The sequence below is a fragment of the Nyctereutes procyonoides genome, unplaced genomic scaffold, assembly GCF_905146905.1.
Source record: "Nyctereutes procyonoides isolate TBG_1078 unplaced genomic scaffold, NYPRO_anot_genome, whole genome shotgun sequence".
NCBI lineage: Eukaryota > Metazoa > Chordata > Mammalia > Carnivora > Canidae > Nyctereutes > Nyctereutes procyonoides.
The window spans coordinates 4,348,390-4,364,116 of record NW_026575037.1 but is presented as its reverse complement, the minus strand read 5'-3'; the positions used below and the strand labels follow the sequence as shown (position 1 = coordinate 4,364,116).

Sequence of the window (15,727 nt, the reverse complement as noted above, 5' to 3'; positions counted from 1 at the left end):
GAAAAAACAGTACAATAAAAATTTGATTTTTGTGGCATCATTTCCACCTCATGAATTATATACCAGCCTCTGTATGCCACAGACTTACAGCAGTAAACCAAGGCAGTGCCCATGAGTGATCAAGAGGCACAGCTAACAGGGCTACCATCTGGAATATAAATAATAAAAAGGAGGCAGAGACAGGTCCAAGACAACACAGAAGAAAGAATCCAAGGAATGGTGCAACAGATGGAACACATTAGTGATGGGAGCATTGTTGGTATCAACTACTAAAAGTGTAAAAAAATACAACTGCCCACCTACATTTAAGTAAATGCAGCCACTCTACTGAAGCTAAATTTGTCCCCAACTCCTCCTCACCTGGTTTTTCCACCCCCCCGATTCCCTCCTATACAACATTCCTATTAAGGGAGTATTCCTATGGCAAGGATTTGTAAAAATATCTCTACCAGTTGCTTTAAGAAAACACAAATATATTTACATTTAAATCCATGGCATGTTAGATCTACAGGGAAAGAGAATATCAAAACAGTTTCTGTGTTTGAGGCAGAAAATGTTTAACCATGGCAGAGAGAGGACAATACATATCCCCTTAAAATGCTCCAAAGGCTAATATGCCTTTTAAATACACCTCTTTAAAACTTTGTAGACAGTCTAACATTGCCAGGATATTTCACAGATTTAAATAGTTGATTCACTTTTAAGCTCATTATTTTCTGTTCTGTTCTTAGTAGGGGATGGTGACTGCTAACTCTTCCATAGGTAAAATATTTACAGCATGAAATACTTACTATAATAATCTTCATCCTTCTTTGGCTTAAAAATCACAGATGCTTTTGATTTTTGACCCCAAAGAAATTATCATTAAGCTTTGATATTATTTTTGTTACTTTCAACATGTTCCGTATTTTCCAATAGCTACAGAAGCTAGATCTAAAGAGAAAATAGGATCAGACCAGTGTTGAGAAGAATGAAACACAATGAAACACTCAGGTTTTCTGTTGGTCCCATGTCCATTCATTACCATGTAGTTTGTTGTTTTAAGAAGAGTCATGCTGCTGTTTACCCATGATGAAATGTAATTGAAAAAATTTTCACTATAATTTTAAAACAATCCACTGTTTTCTGGCTTCTAAAAATTTTATTATTACCACTCTCTGCCAGATATTTCTACCTCTGTCCTTGACCTTTATGAATTGTATTCAATTTCAGGTGATATCTTCATTTTTTTTATATAATTTTTTTTAATTTTTATTTATTTATGATAGTCACACACAGAGAGAGAGAGAGAGAGGGGCAGAGACATAGGCAGAGGGAGAAGCAGGCTCCATGCACCGGGAGCCCGACGTGGGATTCGATCCCGGGTCTCCAGGATCGCGCCCTGGGCCAAAGGCAGGCGCTAAACTTCTGCGCCACCCAGGGATCCCGATATCTTCATTTTTTCAAGAACTATTATTAGAAGGTGGATTCTTTTCTCCCAAATGCAAGGTGCTGCTGTGCACCACTATCTATGAGTGTATTAATTGATCCTTGCCCGGTGTTTCTCAAGTTGCAGTTGAGGACCATGTGCATTGGAAGCACCCTAACACATATTCTTGGACCTCATACCAGACTTGATATGTGAGAATGGGGAAGAACCTACGAACCTGTATTTTAAAAATAATAACCCCAAGGATGCCTGGTGGCTCAGGTGGTTTAGCGTTTGACTCTTGATTTCAGCTCAGGTCATGGTCTAGGGGTAGTGAGATCAAGTCCCACATTGGCTCTGTGCTCACTTGGAGTCTGCTTGAGATTCTCTCTCTCCCCCCCTGTTCATACTCTCTCTCTCTCAAATTAATAAAATCTTTAAAAATAAAAAGAACCCCAGGCACTCCTTAAGCACACTTTTTATAAAAACGACCTGCCAACTCCTTTGCCCCTGTGAAAGGAGCAAAGATTGGGATGTGGCCAGAACCAGTCTTGAGTGTTCTCCTGGATGGACCACCCCGTTTTGCACAATATACAGTAACAATCTACACTGCATGGTCAAACCCCTTAGCTGTCATCTTAAATGGGGGTTCTCTCATTTGGACTAGAATGGCACATCTGCTAAGTTTAAGAAGTGACTTCTCCTTTGTCTCTCTGACCAATCATTCTGTCACAGAACATGGCTATGGCAAGAGAGGGCATGTTCCTTATAAGTACAGGACTCGGACTTAAAGAAAACTGTCCTAGAACTGTTTCTAGTAGAAAAACCAAACTAGTAAGAATGTAGACATTATTGTTCCACCCCATGTGCCTCTAATGTGGTATATACTGCACAGCTTCCCTCTGGTCTTCTGAGGGCTCCTCATTCCTTCAAGAACATCAGAATGGATTAGATAAGGCATGAGAGTCATCCTGCGCAATCCTTTATCAAATCTCCCTCCAGATCGGGCCTGGCCTCTTAACCCCTTGGAGGATACACATAGAAATGTGTATTGCTCCTCACTGTCAGATGAGGATAAATAGTGGTGAGAAACACAACTTTTGTTTTGAAACAGAAGCCACTCAGTATTGCCGATAAATGAAATTCAATTAATGTTTATCACATGCTTAACTAATGTGTAATGAGCATTCATACAAGAAGTGCTTGCATGTTCTTTATCGTGTTCTGACTCTCATTATCTATCCTATCGTAGTCTGAGTTTTCTCTTGCCAGCTAGTACCAGGATGGAAGCTGTAAAACCAAAAGCTGGACTGGTTTTGAGCAGATGCCAAGAAAGGACAGTGCCAACAGATTTCCAAAATGCAACCCATCCAGTGACTAAGAAATCAAGGCTAACCAAGAAGGCCACACATCTGAACAGTGGCCCTTTCAGGGAAGGACCCATGGGTATAATGAAGATCACAATCTAATCAAAATCTTAATCTTTTGATTAAGATAAAAAATCTCCAGATATAAGGGAGGTTTGCAGCTATTCCTGAAAAATTAGCCTGACCCACACTTTACTGGAGTGTGACTTCTCCGAAGGCTCCAAACCATATCCCCATGGGTGTGTCTCCATAGTTTTCTGAAACTGGTTATCTGAACGAACACCAAAATGTTTAAAAGATAAATCATATCCACCCAATTAAAAGCTGATGGAACTTAACTTCAGAGAAGTTAACTGACTTGCCCAAGGAATCATGTGATAAAGGTTGGAAGTGGGGTTAAAGCCCGTGGCTATGCCCCAGACAGCTTTTCTTCTGCTTTTCCACATGGCCCTCACTGTATCTGTTGCTAGGCCTTCTGATTCTGTGCATGACAGAGTTTTTACTCTTTACTTCTCCTATTCCTTCACTGCATTTATTTCCACTGTACTGCTTCTCAGAAGACTGACCCAATCTTTTTTCAATTTAAGACTCTCAAAGTTTTACCTTCAATTCTCTGTCCCTGCCTTTAGGGGAATAGAAACAGGTGTCACTGAAGAATTAGGTTATGTTTTTCAGAGGGATACAGAAACAAATGAAACACATATCTGACACTTGGAAGCTTGCAGCCTGTTGGAAGGACAGTAGGTGAGGTGATAGGGATTTGTATGGTCATGTATACGAATTTATAGGAGAAATGGCAGCTAATCCCCATAGAGACTTACTTGAAATTCCCACAAAATCTTAAAAGGTTTTCTAGGTTTTACTGGAAACCAGAAGAACATCAATTAACCATGGCTACCTATACTATAAGCACTCATGAAGATATAAACTGGGTGTAAGTTGACTATTTTTTGATTCTTTATATATAACTGTTTCAGTAAGACCCTATCCCCACATGGTGAACAAGTGAGGAGTCAGCATTTGATCCTAATTATTCTAACATCATTCTGCCTCTGTCCTCCTTCACAGCTCCCACTTTTGAAAAAGGAAGGGCACAACTCTACACAGAACAGCAAAGGGGAGAAGAGAGAATTTCAGAAACTATAATCCAAAACGGATGTTGCTGAGAAGGACACAATAAACTTGCAAGAAATATATGTTCACAGAAAAAGTAGAGCCAAACCCTAGGTCAATGGGCACTCCATTTTAATCATCCGGCGGGAAGGAAATTAATCTTTTCTATCTGAAAGGAGGCCATAAGTGTGGTCTTTATTCCCAGCTGCATTCCCCGGAGAACAAGGTGTTCTCTTTTTTTTTAATTTTTATTTATTTATGATAGTCACACACACAGAGAGAGAGGCAGAGACATAGGCAGAGGGAGAAGCAGGCTCCATGCACCGGGAGCCCAACGTGGGATTCAATCCCGGGTCTCCAGGATCGCGCCCTGGGCCAAAGGCAGGCGCTAAACTGCTGCGCCACCCAGGGATCCTCAAGGTGTTCTTAATTTAGGTGAAAACTAGGGCTGTGTACTTTGGCAGAATTAATAAATATGACTTAATGAAAAGAGAAAGAAAGGAGAAAAGGAAGGCACAGAGGGAAAAAAGCCAGAGAGCGTAACACATGTGATCTGACAATATCATGGTGTTCATAGATGGAGTGAACACTCACTTCAATTATCGTCCCACAAAACGAAGACGCTCCCTTGCCTCTCTTTCTCTTGCCATGCTGGGAAAAGAGTATACTTTATTGGGCAAGCATTTGGCAGAATAGGTGTTTGTCCTCTGCATTGTTATCCTAGACTAATTGTATACTCATCTATGATTTTAATGAGCACAGGTCTGGGAGTAGGAAGTATAATTAGGAAACCAATGCAGCAGTCCAGGTGGGAAGTGTTGAGGCCCCAGGAAGGGACTTGAGAGTAGGAATGGGGAGAGCTACTCATGTAATGGTCTGGTGTCTGACTGGCCTCATGACTGACTGGACATGGCAGCTGTGTCCAAGAGATCTGTGAATTACGGATCTCAGGGGACTTCCATGGGAATGGCCTGTTTCGCCTTTCTTCTCTTGTTCTCTTCCTTTTCCAATCCTTAGAGTTTGCACCTGCTCACCTTGACACTATAACAGCAGCTCTGCCTCCTGCCTTCTGCTTTCCTCACTCAGCATTTACAAAGTGGCTATGGTACACCATGAACACCACTACTTTATTCCCGTCAACTATGGGCCAGACATGGCATGGTGCTTAAACACTTCTTGTACATTATCATATTTAATCCTTGATACACTCCTTAAAATAGCTGTGTTGTCCCCAATTCCCAGTACAGATTAAGATACTAGAAGGCTCACACCATCAGTTGGACTAGGATTTGAATTTACATCTGCAGGACTCTAAAACCTTTCCACCAACCAAGCTACCATTCCCTGCCCATCTGCAACTTACAAAAGAAGTAGAGAATATGAGGAGGGTCAGGTCAAGAAAAACATGAGTGTCGGTTTAAGTTTTGAGAAACAACTAGAAAGATAGAATTTAATATATGAACAAGTTTGGATTGCAGATATGTGGCATGCATATATTCTTGCAAACAATGGGAACATAGTTGAAGATGAGAAGATGGCATTATCTACACAAGATGCCGTAGAGAAAACCTTAGAGCTGTCTCTTAAAGAATGCAAGAGGCAGAGAATGTTGGAGAATTGAAGGTGAAAGCTCTGTGGCAAAGGAGGTATGACACAAAGGAGTGAAAGTGACAGGAAGCGGGACATGGATGGAGGATAGTGAGGTGATGGATTCACTGTCTTGAGCTCACTGAGAGACATGAAGAATGAGGTACTTCACTTTTACAAGGCTGGATGTCTCACGGGGACATCTTAGAGTTATATTCAGTACTGGAAAGCAAAAAAAGAAAACTCCTTTTAGATACTGGGGAACAAATGTCTAAGTTGAGCTCAGATTTCTGTGCAGCACTTTTAAAACTTCCTCTCATCCATGGAGCCCTCTTTGGTTTATCTTGCCTCTAGGTCTGTTTTTCCTCCTTATGCCTTTGACGCTCTTCAGTTGCCCCTAATATATTTAGCCGACTTTTTCCAGTAAAGAATTAGGTGTCTGCCAAGTAGCCAGTTCCAGCCTCTCTTTCCTTTCTTTCTCAGGCTCACCCCCTCAGCATTTCTTACGACTTATGTCTTCAGAGTTGCTTCTCCCTCCCCTCCCCTGTCTGATTCCTTTCCTTTCTGGTGGGTATGGTTGCTCCTTTTTCCTTGCTTCTTGCTTCCACCCCTTACATGTTCTGTTGTTGTTGTTGTGATTGTTGTTTACCTCCTCCTAGCCTCTGCTGAGAGATCAGAAGCAACATCCTGGCCTTTCAAACCTTGTCCTCCCCAGAGTCTCAGGAAATACTGCAGAATAATTGGAATGGAACTAATATTGGCTAGAATTACTCCTGGGCAAAGAAAGCTTCAAATTGGGGTTCCACATGGTGGGAACCTTCTTGTCTGCTCCCAGGGTGGCCAGAGCAGTGACTCTCAAATTTCAAATTTCAGTGGTCTTCAGAAACACCTGAAGGCCTTGTTAAAAACACAGATTGCTGGGCCTTGCACCTAGAGTCTCTGATTTAATAGGTCTAGGATGGGGCCTGAGAATGTGTATTTCTAACAAGTTCCCAGGAGATGCCTATTGTGCTAGTCCAGGGGCCACACTTTTGGGAACCACTGGAGTGGGAGTACCAACAGCCATCAGGTGGTTCAGGCTCAGCTGTGCATGGCAGCAGTTGGGCAGGGGAGTCAGAGGAGGCAGTGGAGCTTTGTTCCTTATCACATCAACAAACCTAGGAAGCTCTGGTTAAGAGATCCAGAGGATGTGCTGGGGGTGCACTGAGGAGGGGAGGATGTGCTGGGGGTGCACTGAGGAGGGGAGGACACGTGGTGAAAGCTCTGTGTTGTAACCTTCTGGGAAACACGGAAGCCAGCTCCAAGCCCTGTCACCCAACCCTCCCTCTTACCATCACGCATAGAAGCAGCAGAAGGGAACTCTCAGGATCCCTTTGATCCATTCCCAGTTCTGAGTCTTCTGTCTGTTTATCTCCCTCCTTCCCTGGACTCCTCTTCCCTCTTTTTACCCCCTGCCCAGTGGATGAGTCACTGCCCCTCCTCCCCACCCCGCTGCCATCTGTTTTTCTAATGATGGCAGAAGATGAGCTGTTTTGTTGGCCCACGCTGTAACAAAGCATACTCCATGCTAGCATTTTTCCTGATGGACTCTCGGAACGCTATTTTATTGGTGTCATTTCCCACACCCAGTTTTCTCTTTGTCTCAAACCCCACCCTTTCCCCCTCTTTGGCCTCATGTAGATCCCAGTTTCCCAGAATTAGATAAAGAGAAACAGGGATACAGAAGAACTGAGGGACTGACAGGCATGTGCGTTGGGTGTGTTGGGGGGAGGGTGTTGGAAATCAGTGGCAGAGCAACAACTCTCACTAGCACACAAGGAACAGCCAGAATTACCCAAGTGTCACTGCTAAGTGGCTTAATGACTTGCAGCAAGAGATTTGGATGGCAAAACCTATTGTGACTGAGTGGCTATCCCCAGGGTGAGAGGGCTTAAATTGTGTGCGTGCATGCGTGTATGTGTGGGGGGCGAGGGGGAGTGTGAGATGCGTCCCGTCCTCCATGGCAGGATTCCTGGGTCACTCTCCCTCAGTAAGCCTCTGCCTCATTCTTGACTCTCCTTCACAGTAACTCCTGTTAATCTAGCTAAGGAATTCACAGCGTGCTAAATCCCCTACGAAAAGGGAATCCCCTGTGTGAAGTAGTACATAAGATTCCCTGAGGAAGTCAAGGTCTGGTTTGAGTTCATCAACAGTGGATTATAGGTCTATTTCAGAGGTTGAAAACATTGATGTCTGCATGACCTAGGCATTTGGTATCAATGAGGGATGCTCATTAGGGTAAGAAGCCACAGGGAGAGGAGAGCATCTTGTTGACCCAGAGAGCAGCTGCCCTTCTGGGCTTGTAGCTGTTACTCAGATCCAGCTCATTGTTGCCATGGTTGCCAGATAGACTTGTTTTTCAAGAGGCAAATCTGCACAAAGTGTTTTATATTGATTTTTATTTGGAGTTATGTGTGTACATGTGCATGTAATGTTATATATACATAGACGAATTTTATATGAAAGCCCAATTTTTAAATATTGGCAACCAAACCAAAATTGTTTTCAGACACAGTGCTGGCCAAATAGGCCTGTCTGTAGGCCATTGGTCCACAAAGCCCCGATCTAACTAAGCTCATGTCCACTGACAAAAATCCCAAAATCATAAAAAATTCTGATTTGCTTTTAACTTATTTTTTATTAGCTCATTTAAAATGAGACCCTGGAGATTTTGCTAAAAAAAAAAAGAAGGAAGGGGAGGGGGGTGGAGGAGAAGAAAAGAAAAAGAAATCCTAGTATCTGTAATCTGGGGATTGGAAAACTAAATTTAAGAGATTAAACAAAGGGCATAGGGGCAAGATCTTGAGTTAGGAAGACTCAAGTCCCTGTGAGTTAAGCAGACCAGAGAACTCTGGTCTGGTCTGGGGAGGGGAGGCAGCTTACCTCACACGCCTGAATGCAGTGGACCAGGAAAGGGTCTGGGTGCCATTGACGTCGTCCAGTGCACACGATGCTCTGAAGGGGAAGATGAAACAACAGAAAACAAACAGCCCTGGTCAGTAAAAGAAGGGGCAAATCCTGAGCTCACCCTACCAGCCCAACCCCACTGCCTGAGGAGTGAGACCCTGGCTGTGCCCCATAAGGAGGGCCAAAGCCAGCTGGTCTTTCCTGCAGAACTGCTAATCCTGCCAGCTGGCATCAAAGTGGAACTCTCATGCTCTTCATCCTCCTCTGCCCTCCTCAAGGTATCTAAATTTCCACAGGGGTGTAGGTGTAATTTTGGAAACTGTCCTCAATGTTGTAATGAGTTAATTTGGTTCTAGGCATAATATTGTTTCCATTTGTTTTGAAATTTTCAGTAACATTACAAAAAGTTGTAAGTCATCCAGGTTGACCAGGAAGCACTGTGGATTTTTAAGGAGTAAGAAATATAGCTTCACAAGAAGAAAAAAATGGATCTCAAGAATCCTAGATGATAAGATGTGAGTGCTAAGCAAGGACTGGAGGATAATTGCACAATCTGTATCTCTTGTTAGTATATTTATCCCTTTCTCCTGAGAAATAAAAGGTCTATGCATTGGTCAAATAAGGTTAACATGACACCAATGGGGCTCAAAATGGTACCTGCATCAAGCTGGTGAGAGCCAAAACATGCTCATATTAAATATGGTGATGGTCTCTATCCCAATGGCCATTTCAGATGTGCATTTAAACAGTCATCGGGTGCCTGGGTGGCTCAGTCAGTTAAGGGTTTTGCCTTCAGTTCAGGTCATGATCCTGGAGTCCTGGATGAGTCCCCCATAGGGCTCCCTGCTCAGCAGGGAGTCTACTCTCCCTCCCCCCTACTCATGCTCTTTCTTTCTCAAGTAAATAAAATCTTAAAAAAAATAGTCATCTACTCTTTGTTGAACAATAATTACTACCCATTTTCACTGAGCTTTTTCCCTTTAATTTTTGTATTTTAAAATTTCAAAAGTTATACTTCAGGAAAAGAGAGTCCCATAGGAAACTTCAGGGAGGAAAGGAGATTCTCTCTGTAGCCTGTTATCAACCCAGCCATTTGTAGACATTCACTGTCACATTTTATTTCAGTGTGAGAGGAATACAGTGCAATCAGAAGAAAAATAATACATTGTGAGATAAGAGCTTTACACAAGATAGAACTTCCATTAATTGGAAATTATACATTCTAGAATGTTAAGACTGTGCAGTCATCAGACTGGATATATTTGCATATATTAATATGTAGGTATATGGATATATACATATATTTGCATATATTAATAGACATTTAATAGATATTTGCATATACTAATATGTCGGTATATGGATCTATACCTCATAGGTAGTTATTAGAATGGGAATCTGCAAGATTTTCCTGAAGTTGTAATAGTATAAACTAAAACTCCTCTTTCACAGCTTCCCTAAAGGGAATATAATACCATATATCCTAACAAATTCTGATATTCAAAATTCCACATTGTAATAACATAGTAAGTGACTTGCTTTTAAGTTTTCATTGCACTGGAAAAAAAAAAAGATTGTCAAATCTTTTTAGGATTATACAAATTTCTAAGGTAAACACAATAGGGGTGTTCAGCATAAGGAAAAACTGAGGTATTCCACACTAACAGCCACTGAAGCAGACTATTTGCATATAAACAATGGCTCTGCTACCTAGAAAGATTTTTGTTTGTTTTAAAACCAGTATCTGGGATCCTTGGGTGGCTCAGCAGTTTAGTGCCTGCCTTTGGCCTGGGGCATGGTCCTGGGGTCCTGGAATCCAGTCCCATGTCGGGCTCCCTGCATGGAGCCTGCTCCTTCCTCTGCCTGTGTCTCTGCCTCTCTGTGTGTCTCTCATGAATAAATAAATAAAATCTATAAATAAATAAATAAATAAATAAATAAATAAATAAATAAATAAATAAAACCAGTATCACTGGGACTCTACTTAGCTAGCGTTGTTCTCATTGTTCTCGCTTCTATTATTTAAAATATCAACGTTTTAGGCTTCCTTGCTGTCACCAGATAATGGTACTAGCATAAAACAGGAAGCTGTACCCTTGAGATGTAAATACATAGCAATCTTATCCTTCTCACAGCACCACCTTCCCTAAGGATCCTCACCCCCCATCCTTGTCAGTAAGACTTTCAAATGCATACAGGCTTCACTCACTGTGAGCCAGATTCCCCAGTCAGCAAGAGGGGTCTGAAGATCCACAAATCTAGCTGCTGCCCTCAAAGAGGTCACAGTCTGGGGGGGGAGGGATTTGGAAGAATGTCAATTCTTCCGCATAAGGAGACACTTAGCCTTGGCATCCTCACATGATGTCTATGACAAGAATGCTCCAGAACACTCTGAACTGTCCCAGCTTCTTTTATGCTCTCTAAATCTTGTACCTCATTCACCTCTTTTATAAATGCAGGAGCGTGGGTTTGTTAATCCATTAGAAATTCTAAGAATATATTGCCAAGAAAAAGAGTCTGTCTTTACTTTTGACTTGGTTTCTTTGCCCTTCTGTCCTGTTATCTCCAACTGATGTTTTCCATCTTTGTCTTTTATATAACTTATTCAAAACTACAAAAGGTATAAAGGGTGCACAATCTCCCTCCTACTCTTGACCCCCAACCACCCAAGTTCCTCCATTTAATTTTCTGTATTTTGTATCATCGCAGAGATATTCTATGCATATGCATACATCTACGTACGAAATTATTTCATCACACAAGACACCAAAATTTTACTTTGTACTTTGGTCTGTTGTTTGTTTGTCTTTATTTCACTTCACAGTGTTTCTTGTGGTTCTGTTCATTTTATGGTATCTGGAATGTTGTATTCTATTGATTGCATAGTATCTCATTCTCATTGTGTGTATGAATGAACCCTCATTTACTTAACCAGACCCATTCTAATGGATATTTAGGTTACAGTCTTTTGCTCTAATAAACAATGCTATGTATAAATCATTTCACACATATGCAGCTATATCTGTAGAATACATTCATGATAGTAGAATTGAGAATATTCATCTCAATGGTTCTTTAATGTTCTGTAATTCAGACATGAGATGAATTCAAACTGGCATCCTTCCTTAATCTCTATAAAATTGCAACAGCTTCTGGTACCTGGGTTATTTGCCTTCCTAGATTGTGAAATCCTTGAGAATAGGGACTGTCTCCCACTCATATATCTTATCTCAGTGACTTAGAGACGATGTTTTATAAGCATTTATCAAACACTAAGTATGATGTTGGAGTTCCAGGATTCTCCACCATCTCCTGGCCTGTGAATGTCATTCACCCCATAAGAAAAGATACGCGTATGTCATTAATTGAACTACTACTTATTGATCAAAACTGGAGGAGAATTTCAAATGTACTTCAGGACACATTTGTGGTGGTGAGGTTAAAGAGGGGAGTGAAACAGGAAGAAAAGCAATGAAAAGGGCTAGCTACTGGTGAGATGAGTTTAAATTAATTCAACAGGGAGGCCATTAGACTGAGGTAACTCTGATCCATGGTAGCCTACGGAAGCAATCCAACATCTAAGCCTGTAAATGCTTCAAGGTTATGAAACTGAAAACTATGGACAATCAATCACAAAGAAACAAGTAGGCTTTATGCTAGAGCTAGTCAATAATGTCCTTATTTTCTTTCCATTTTTTTTCCTCTACTAGAGTCCCTCCTGAACTCCTCTTGGTGGAGCACTCCTAACCACTTCTGGTTTGATGCTGCCTGCCTCAAATAGATTTTTGCTCAAATACACTCTTAAAAGTTTTAATCTGCCTCAATTTATCTTGTAAGAATTCACTATAATTTTCTTATTTTCTGGAATATTTTTTGACAACTTATGATAGTATATATATTACATTTGAAAAGTTATAGGAAATCATTGAAAGAACAACCTTATATCCTCTGCCCAGCTTTATCAAATCTTAACAATTTGATGTATCTGCTTCCAGAATTTAAGTCACTAGAGATTCCATTAACGTCCCCTATATGTACCCCTCCCACTTCTCCCTCCTTCCTTTCTCCCTACTGGTAACAACTATTCTGAATTTTTAAATTATTATTTCTATACATTTTTATATGATTACAACTATTGCTATTATACTATTAGCAAGCCACTTCTCAGGTGAATTGATTGTGAATAAAGATTTGTTTTTGAACTTTCCAAAAAGAAAACATTCAGGAGAAAACCAGTTTAAAGATGTCATTTTGATTGGGTCATTTAAAATTTTTTTAAATGTAAAAGGGAAGAAAGGAAGAACAAAGGGAAGGTGGAGGGCAGCCCCGGTGGCGCATGCCCGCCTGCAGCCCAGGGCATGATCCTGGATACCCGGGATGGAGTACCACATCGGGCTCCCTGCATGGAGCCTGCTTCTCCCTCTGCCTGTGTCTCTGCCTCCGCCTCCCTCTCTCTCTGCATCTCAATAAATAAAATCTTAAAAAAAAAAAAAAGGGAAGGTGGAAGGGGGAGAGGGATTGGGAGAGAGAGAGGCAAAAGGGAGGGAGGCGATTAAGGGAAGGTCATAAGGCAATTGAAGGCTATTGCTTGGTTGAATGTCTCACTAAAGGTCACAAGACTGATGGTTAGCCAACATTAAGGTCTAACACAGAATTGCTCAATTGTTTTTTTAATCAGGAATAGTTACTTGACAGAATGGGCTGCTAATCACAACAGATCACAAAGTTCTGCTGTTGCCTGGTTTGTGACAATTCCCTTATTACTACATATGTATGCAACCCTAAGTAAAATACAGCATTGTTTTTGCATATTTATTTGGACAGTAGCACAGGACCCTATAGTTTGCTCTTCAGTTCTTCTTCCCCCATCCTCCAAGACTATCTTGGACTTGATGCCTTGAGATTTATTCAAACCAAAAGCAGACTTCCATACTTAAAACTGATGAAAAAGAAGGTTTTTTCATGACTCATGTCTGAGGGATTTGTTCTCCCACTGATGTGTATGTGGCAAGTGTCACTGGAGCTGTTACGCAACTGTGCCCATCAAGAGGACACTCTGAGGGATGAGGGCTAGGATCAGGAGATGAGAAGACAGATAGAAGGGTGAGACCAGCAAGTCGGACACTATGGCTCCTGGAGGGCATGGTCTTCTTTTTCTCTTCCTGCTTTCTCTCTTCCTCTTAAAACATTTTGTTTTTGTTTAAGGAATTATTAATCCTCTGGGGACCAATTTGGGAAAACAAAGTCAGAAATTACAAGATTTGTTTTGACTGAGCAGTTCTGGTGAAGAGCTGGGGAGCTGAGGGAGGGATTCCCTGCAGTGTTGAGAATCTTTACAAATCTTACATGTGTAGCCACAGGAAAATCTCATTAGTTTGGACTTCACTAATTCCTAATTGTGATATACTAAAAAAAGAAAAGAAAAGCATTGTTCGGTCTGTGAAAAATGAAGTTATGAAGCAAACTAACAGAGGAAATGGGATGCTATGATGGATGCTTTTGTACTTCAGAACAGAACACTTATAAAGTATAATTTAGAAAACTCATTTACATGCAAACAATTGCCACATTATGTATGAAAAAAATCATCTCCCCATGAAATCACATTCTTGAAGGACCACTTCTTTCCAACATAAGTCAAAATGTTAATTTTCCTATTTTAAATGGTAAATCTCAAGATATAATAAAAAACCCTTTCAACACAGTGGTTAAGGACAGTCATAAAAATTCAAGCTTGCATGGGCTTTTGGAAAAATCAAAAGGTTTGCCTTGAGAAAGAGCTCTGTGGAGGCAAGAGCCACTCTCTTCTATGGGCTCTGGTTTCACAGGGCAACTCCATTCTGAGCAGAGGATGAACTGAGCCATATGCTAAGGAGATTTGGGGATGAAAATAAGACATTAACCCTACCCTCAAGAATCTTCCAGTTTAAGGGGTAGAATGACAGAAAAGAAGAGAAAGGAAGAAAAATCAAAGATGAGGAAAACCAGGGATGAGAAAAGTACAAAGTGCTCCCAGCAAAAATCTGAGCGGAGCTCCTCCCACAGCCTCAGCTCAGGCTCCCCAGACCATCCGGTGACTAGGCACTGCCAGAGAGGTGTGGGAGGCTGAGGAGCAAAAGCTATTGTTTCTGGGTGTGAGCAATGGTACTGATGAGCATTTGGCATCTCCTGCATCCCAAACTTCCAGATTCCACTGTTCAGTCCCCTTGACTGGTAGGCCTTTTTTGACTGCCAATAAGCTTTTTCTGGGGACATCCTCTCTTTCTGCCAGATATTGCCCTACTGATGTCATCACCAGAGAAAGTTCTAGAGCCCTGTATATAGTGTAGTAGGTAAAGGAGGAAGATGCCATTACAAAAACAAAAGGCCCAGAAAGTCCATCTGACCATTTCAAATCCTTATGTCTTGTTTCCCACAATCAGCATGCCACCGAGCCATTAAAAATAATAGTCATTTTCATCCTTATTCTCAGTCTTGCAATCGAATTTGTCAGAAGTTGCTTCTTTAGTCAGTGTTTAAATAGGAAACACTGAATGGCCATCAATCCCCTTCCCAGCCCCATTTGTAAAAGGGACAGAAAAAAGAAACATATGATCTACATGTTTCTGGCTACATACACACACACACACACACACACACACACACACGTGCACACAAATAAGCAAAGTATAGAACTTAGAGAATGGTACATTCCCTGGTGATATCTGTTCAGAGAGGAAGGAAACTTCCCAAGTTAAGATTTGTACTAAGTGAACTGAAATTTCATTTTTACTCACTTTAGAACTATATGCCAACAACCACGTAAGACATTTCAAAAGTGTTATTTTTGATTTTTACAATAGTTCTGCAAGATAGATAATATCATCCTTCCCCTTGATTATGAATAGACAGAGGTTACCAAGGGGCAAGTATGTGAACCAAGAGGGACCTTATTCTTCTTTATGCCAGCTGCTATTAAGAGATGTTTTTCATTAAAACCCCAGGTTACCTAAGTCCTCAGAAATTCTTCCTTTAATGGAAAGTATATCATTCTAGAAGTCAGGTGTTATTTGCAGGATACAAACCAGTAGAGTCCCCAGAGGAAGGCAAATAAACTTTGTGGGCATCTCAAAAGTAGAGCTGATTGTTCTTTAAAAATAATCTCTTTCAGAAAAATTAAAAATAAAATAAAAATAATCTCTTTCACAATAAGGACAAGTAGTATCACAGGGAAATCTCTAAATTATTTTTGTTAGCGAAAGAAAGAAGGAATAAAGAAGAGAAGTGTAGGAAAGAGGGGGTTCTCATGGTTGAGAGTAGTGACTTC

At 41.0% G+C, this 15,727-nt stretch overlaps 1 protein-coding gene across 1 annotated transcript in view; it reads right to left on the bottom strand.

Annotated features, from left to right (window-relative positions):
* Window positions 1-15,727, bottom strand: part of PAPPA2 (pappalysin 2) — a 272,846-nt gene that overhangs the window by 30,263 nt on the left and 226,856 nt on the right. Inside the window, exon 21 of the mRNA XM_055319554.1 lies at window positions 8,398-8,469. Coding sequence (XP_055175529.1) covers window positions 8,398-8,469 — 72 coding nt within the window. The remainder of the gene's footprint in view (window positions 1-8,397; window positions 8,470-15,727) is intronic.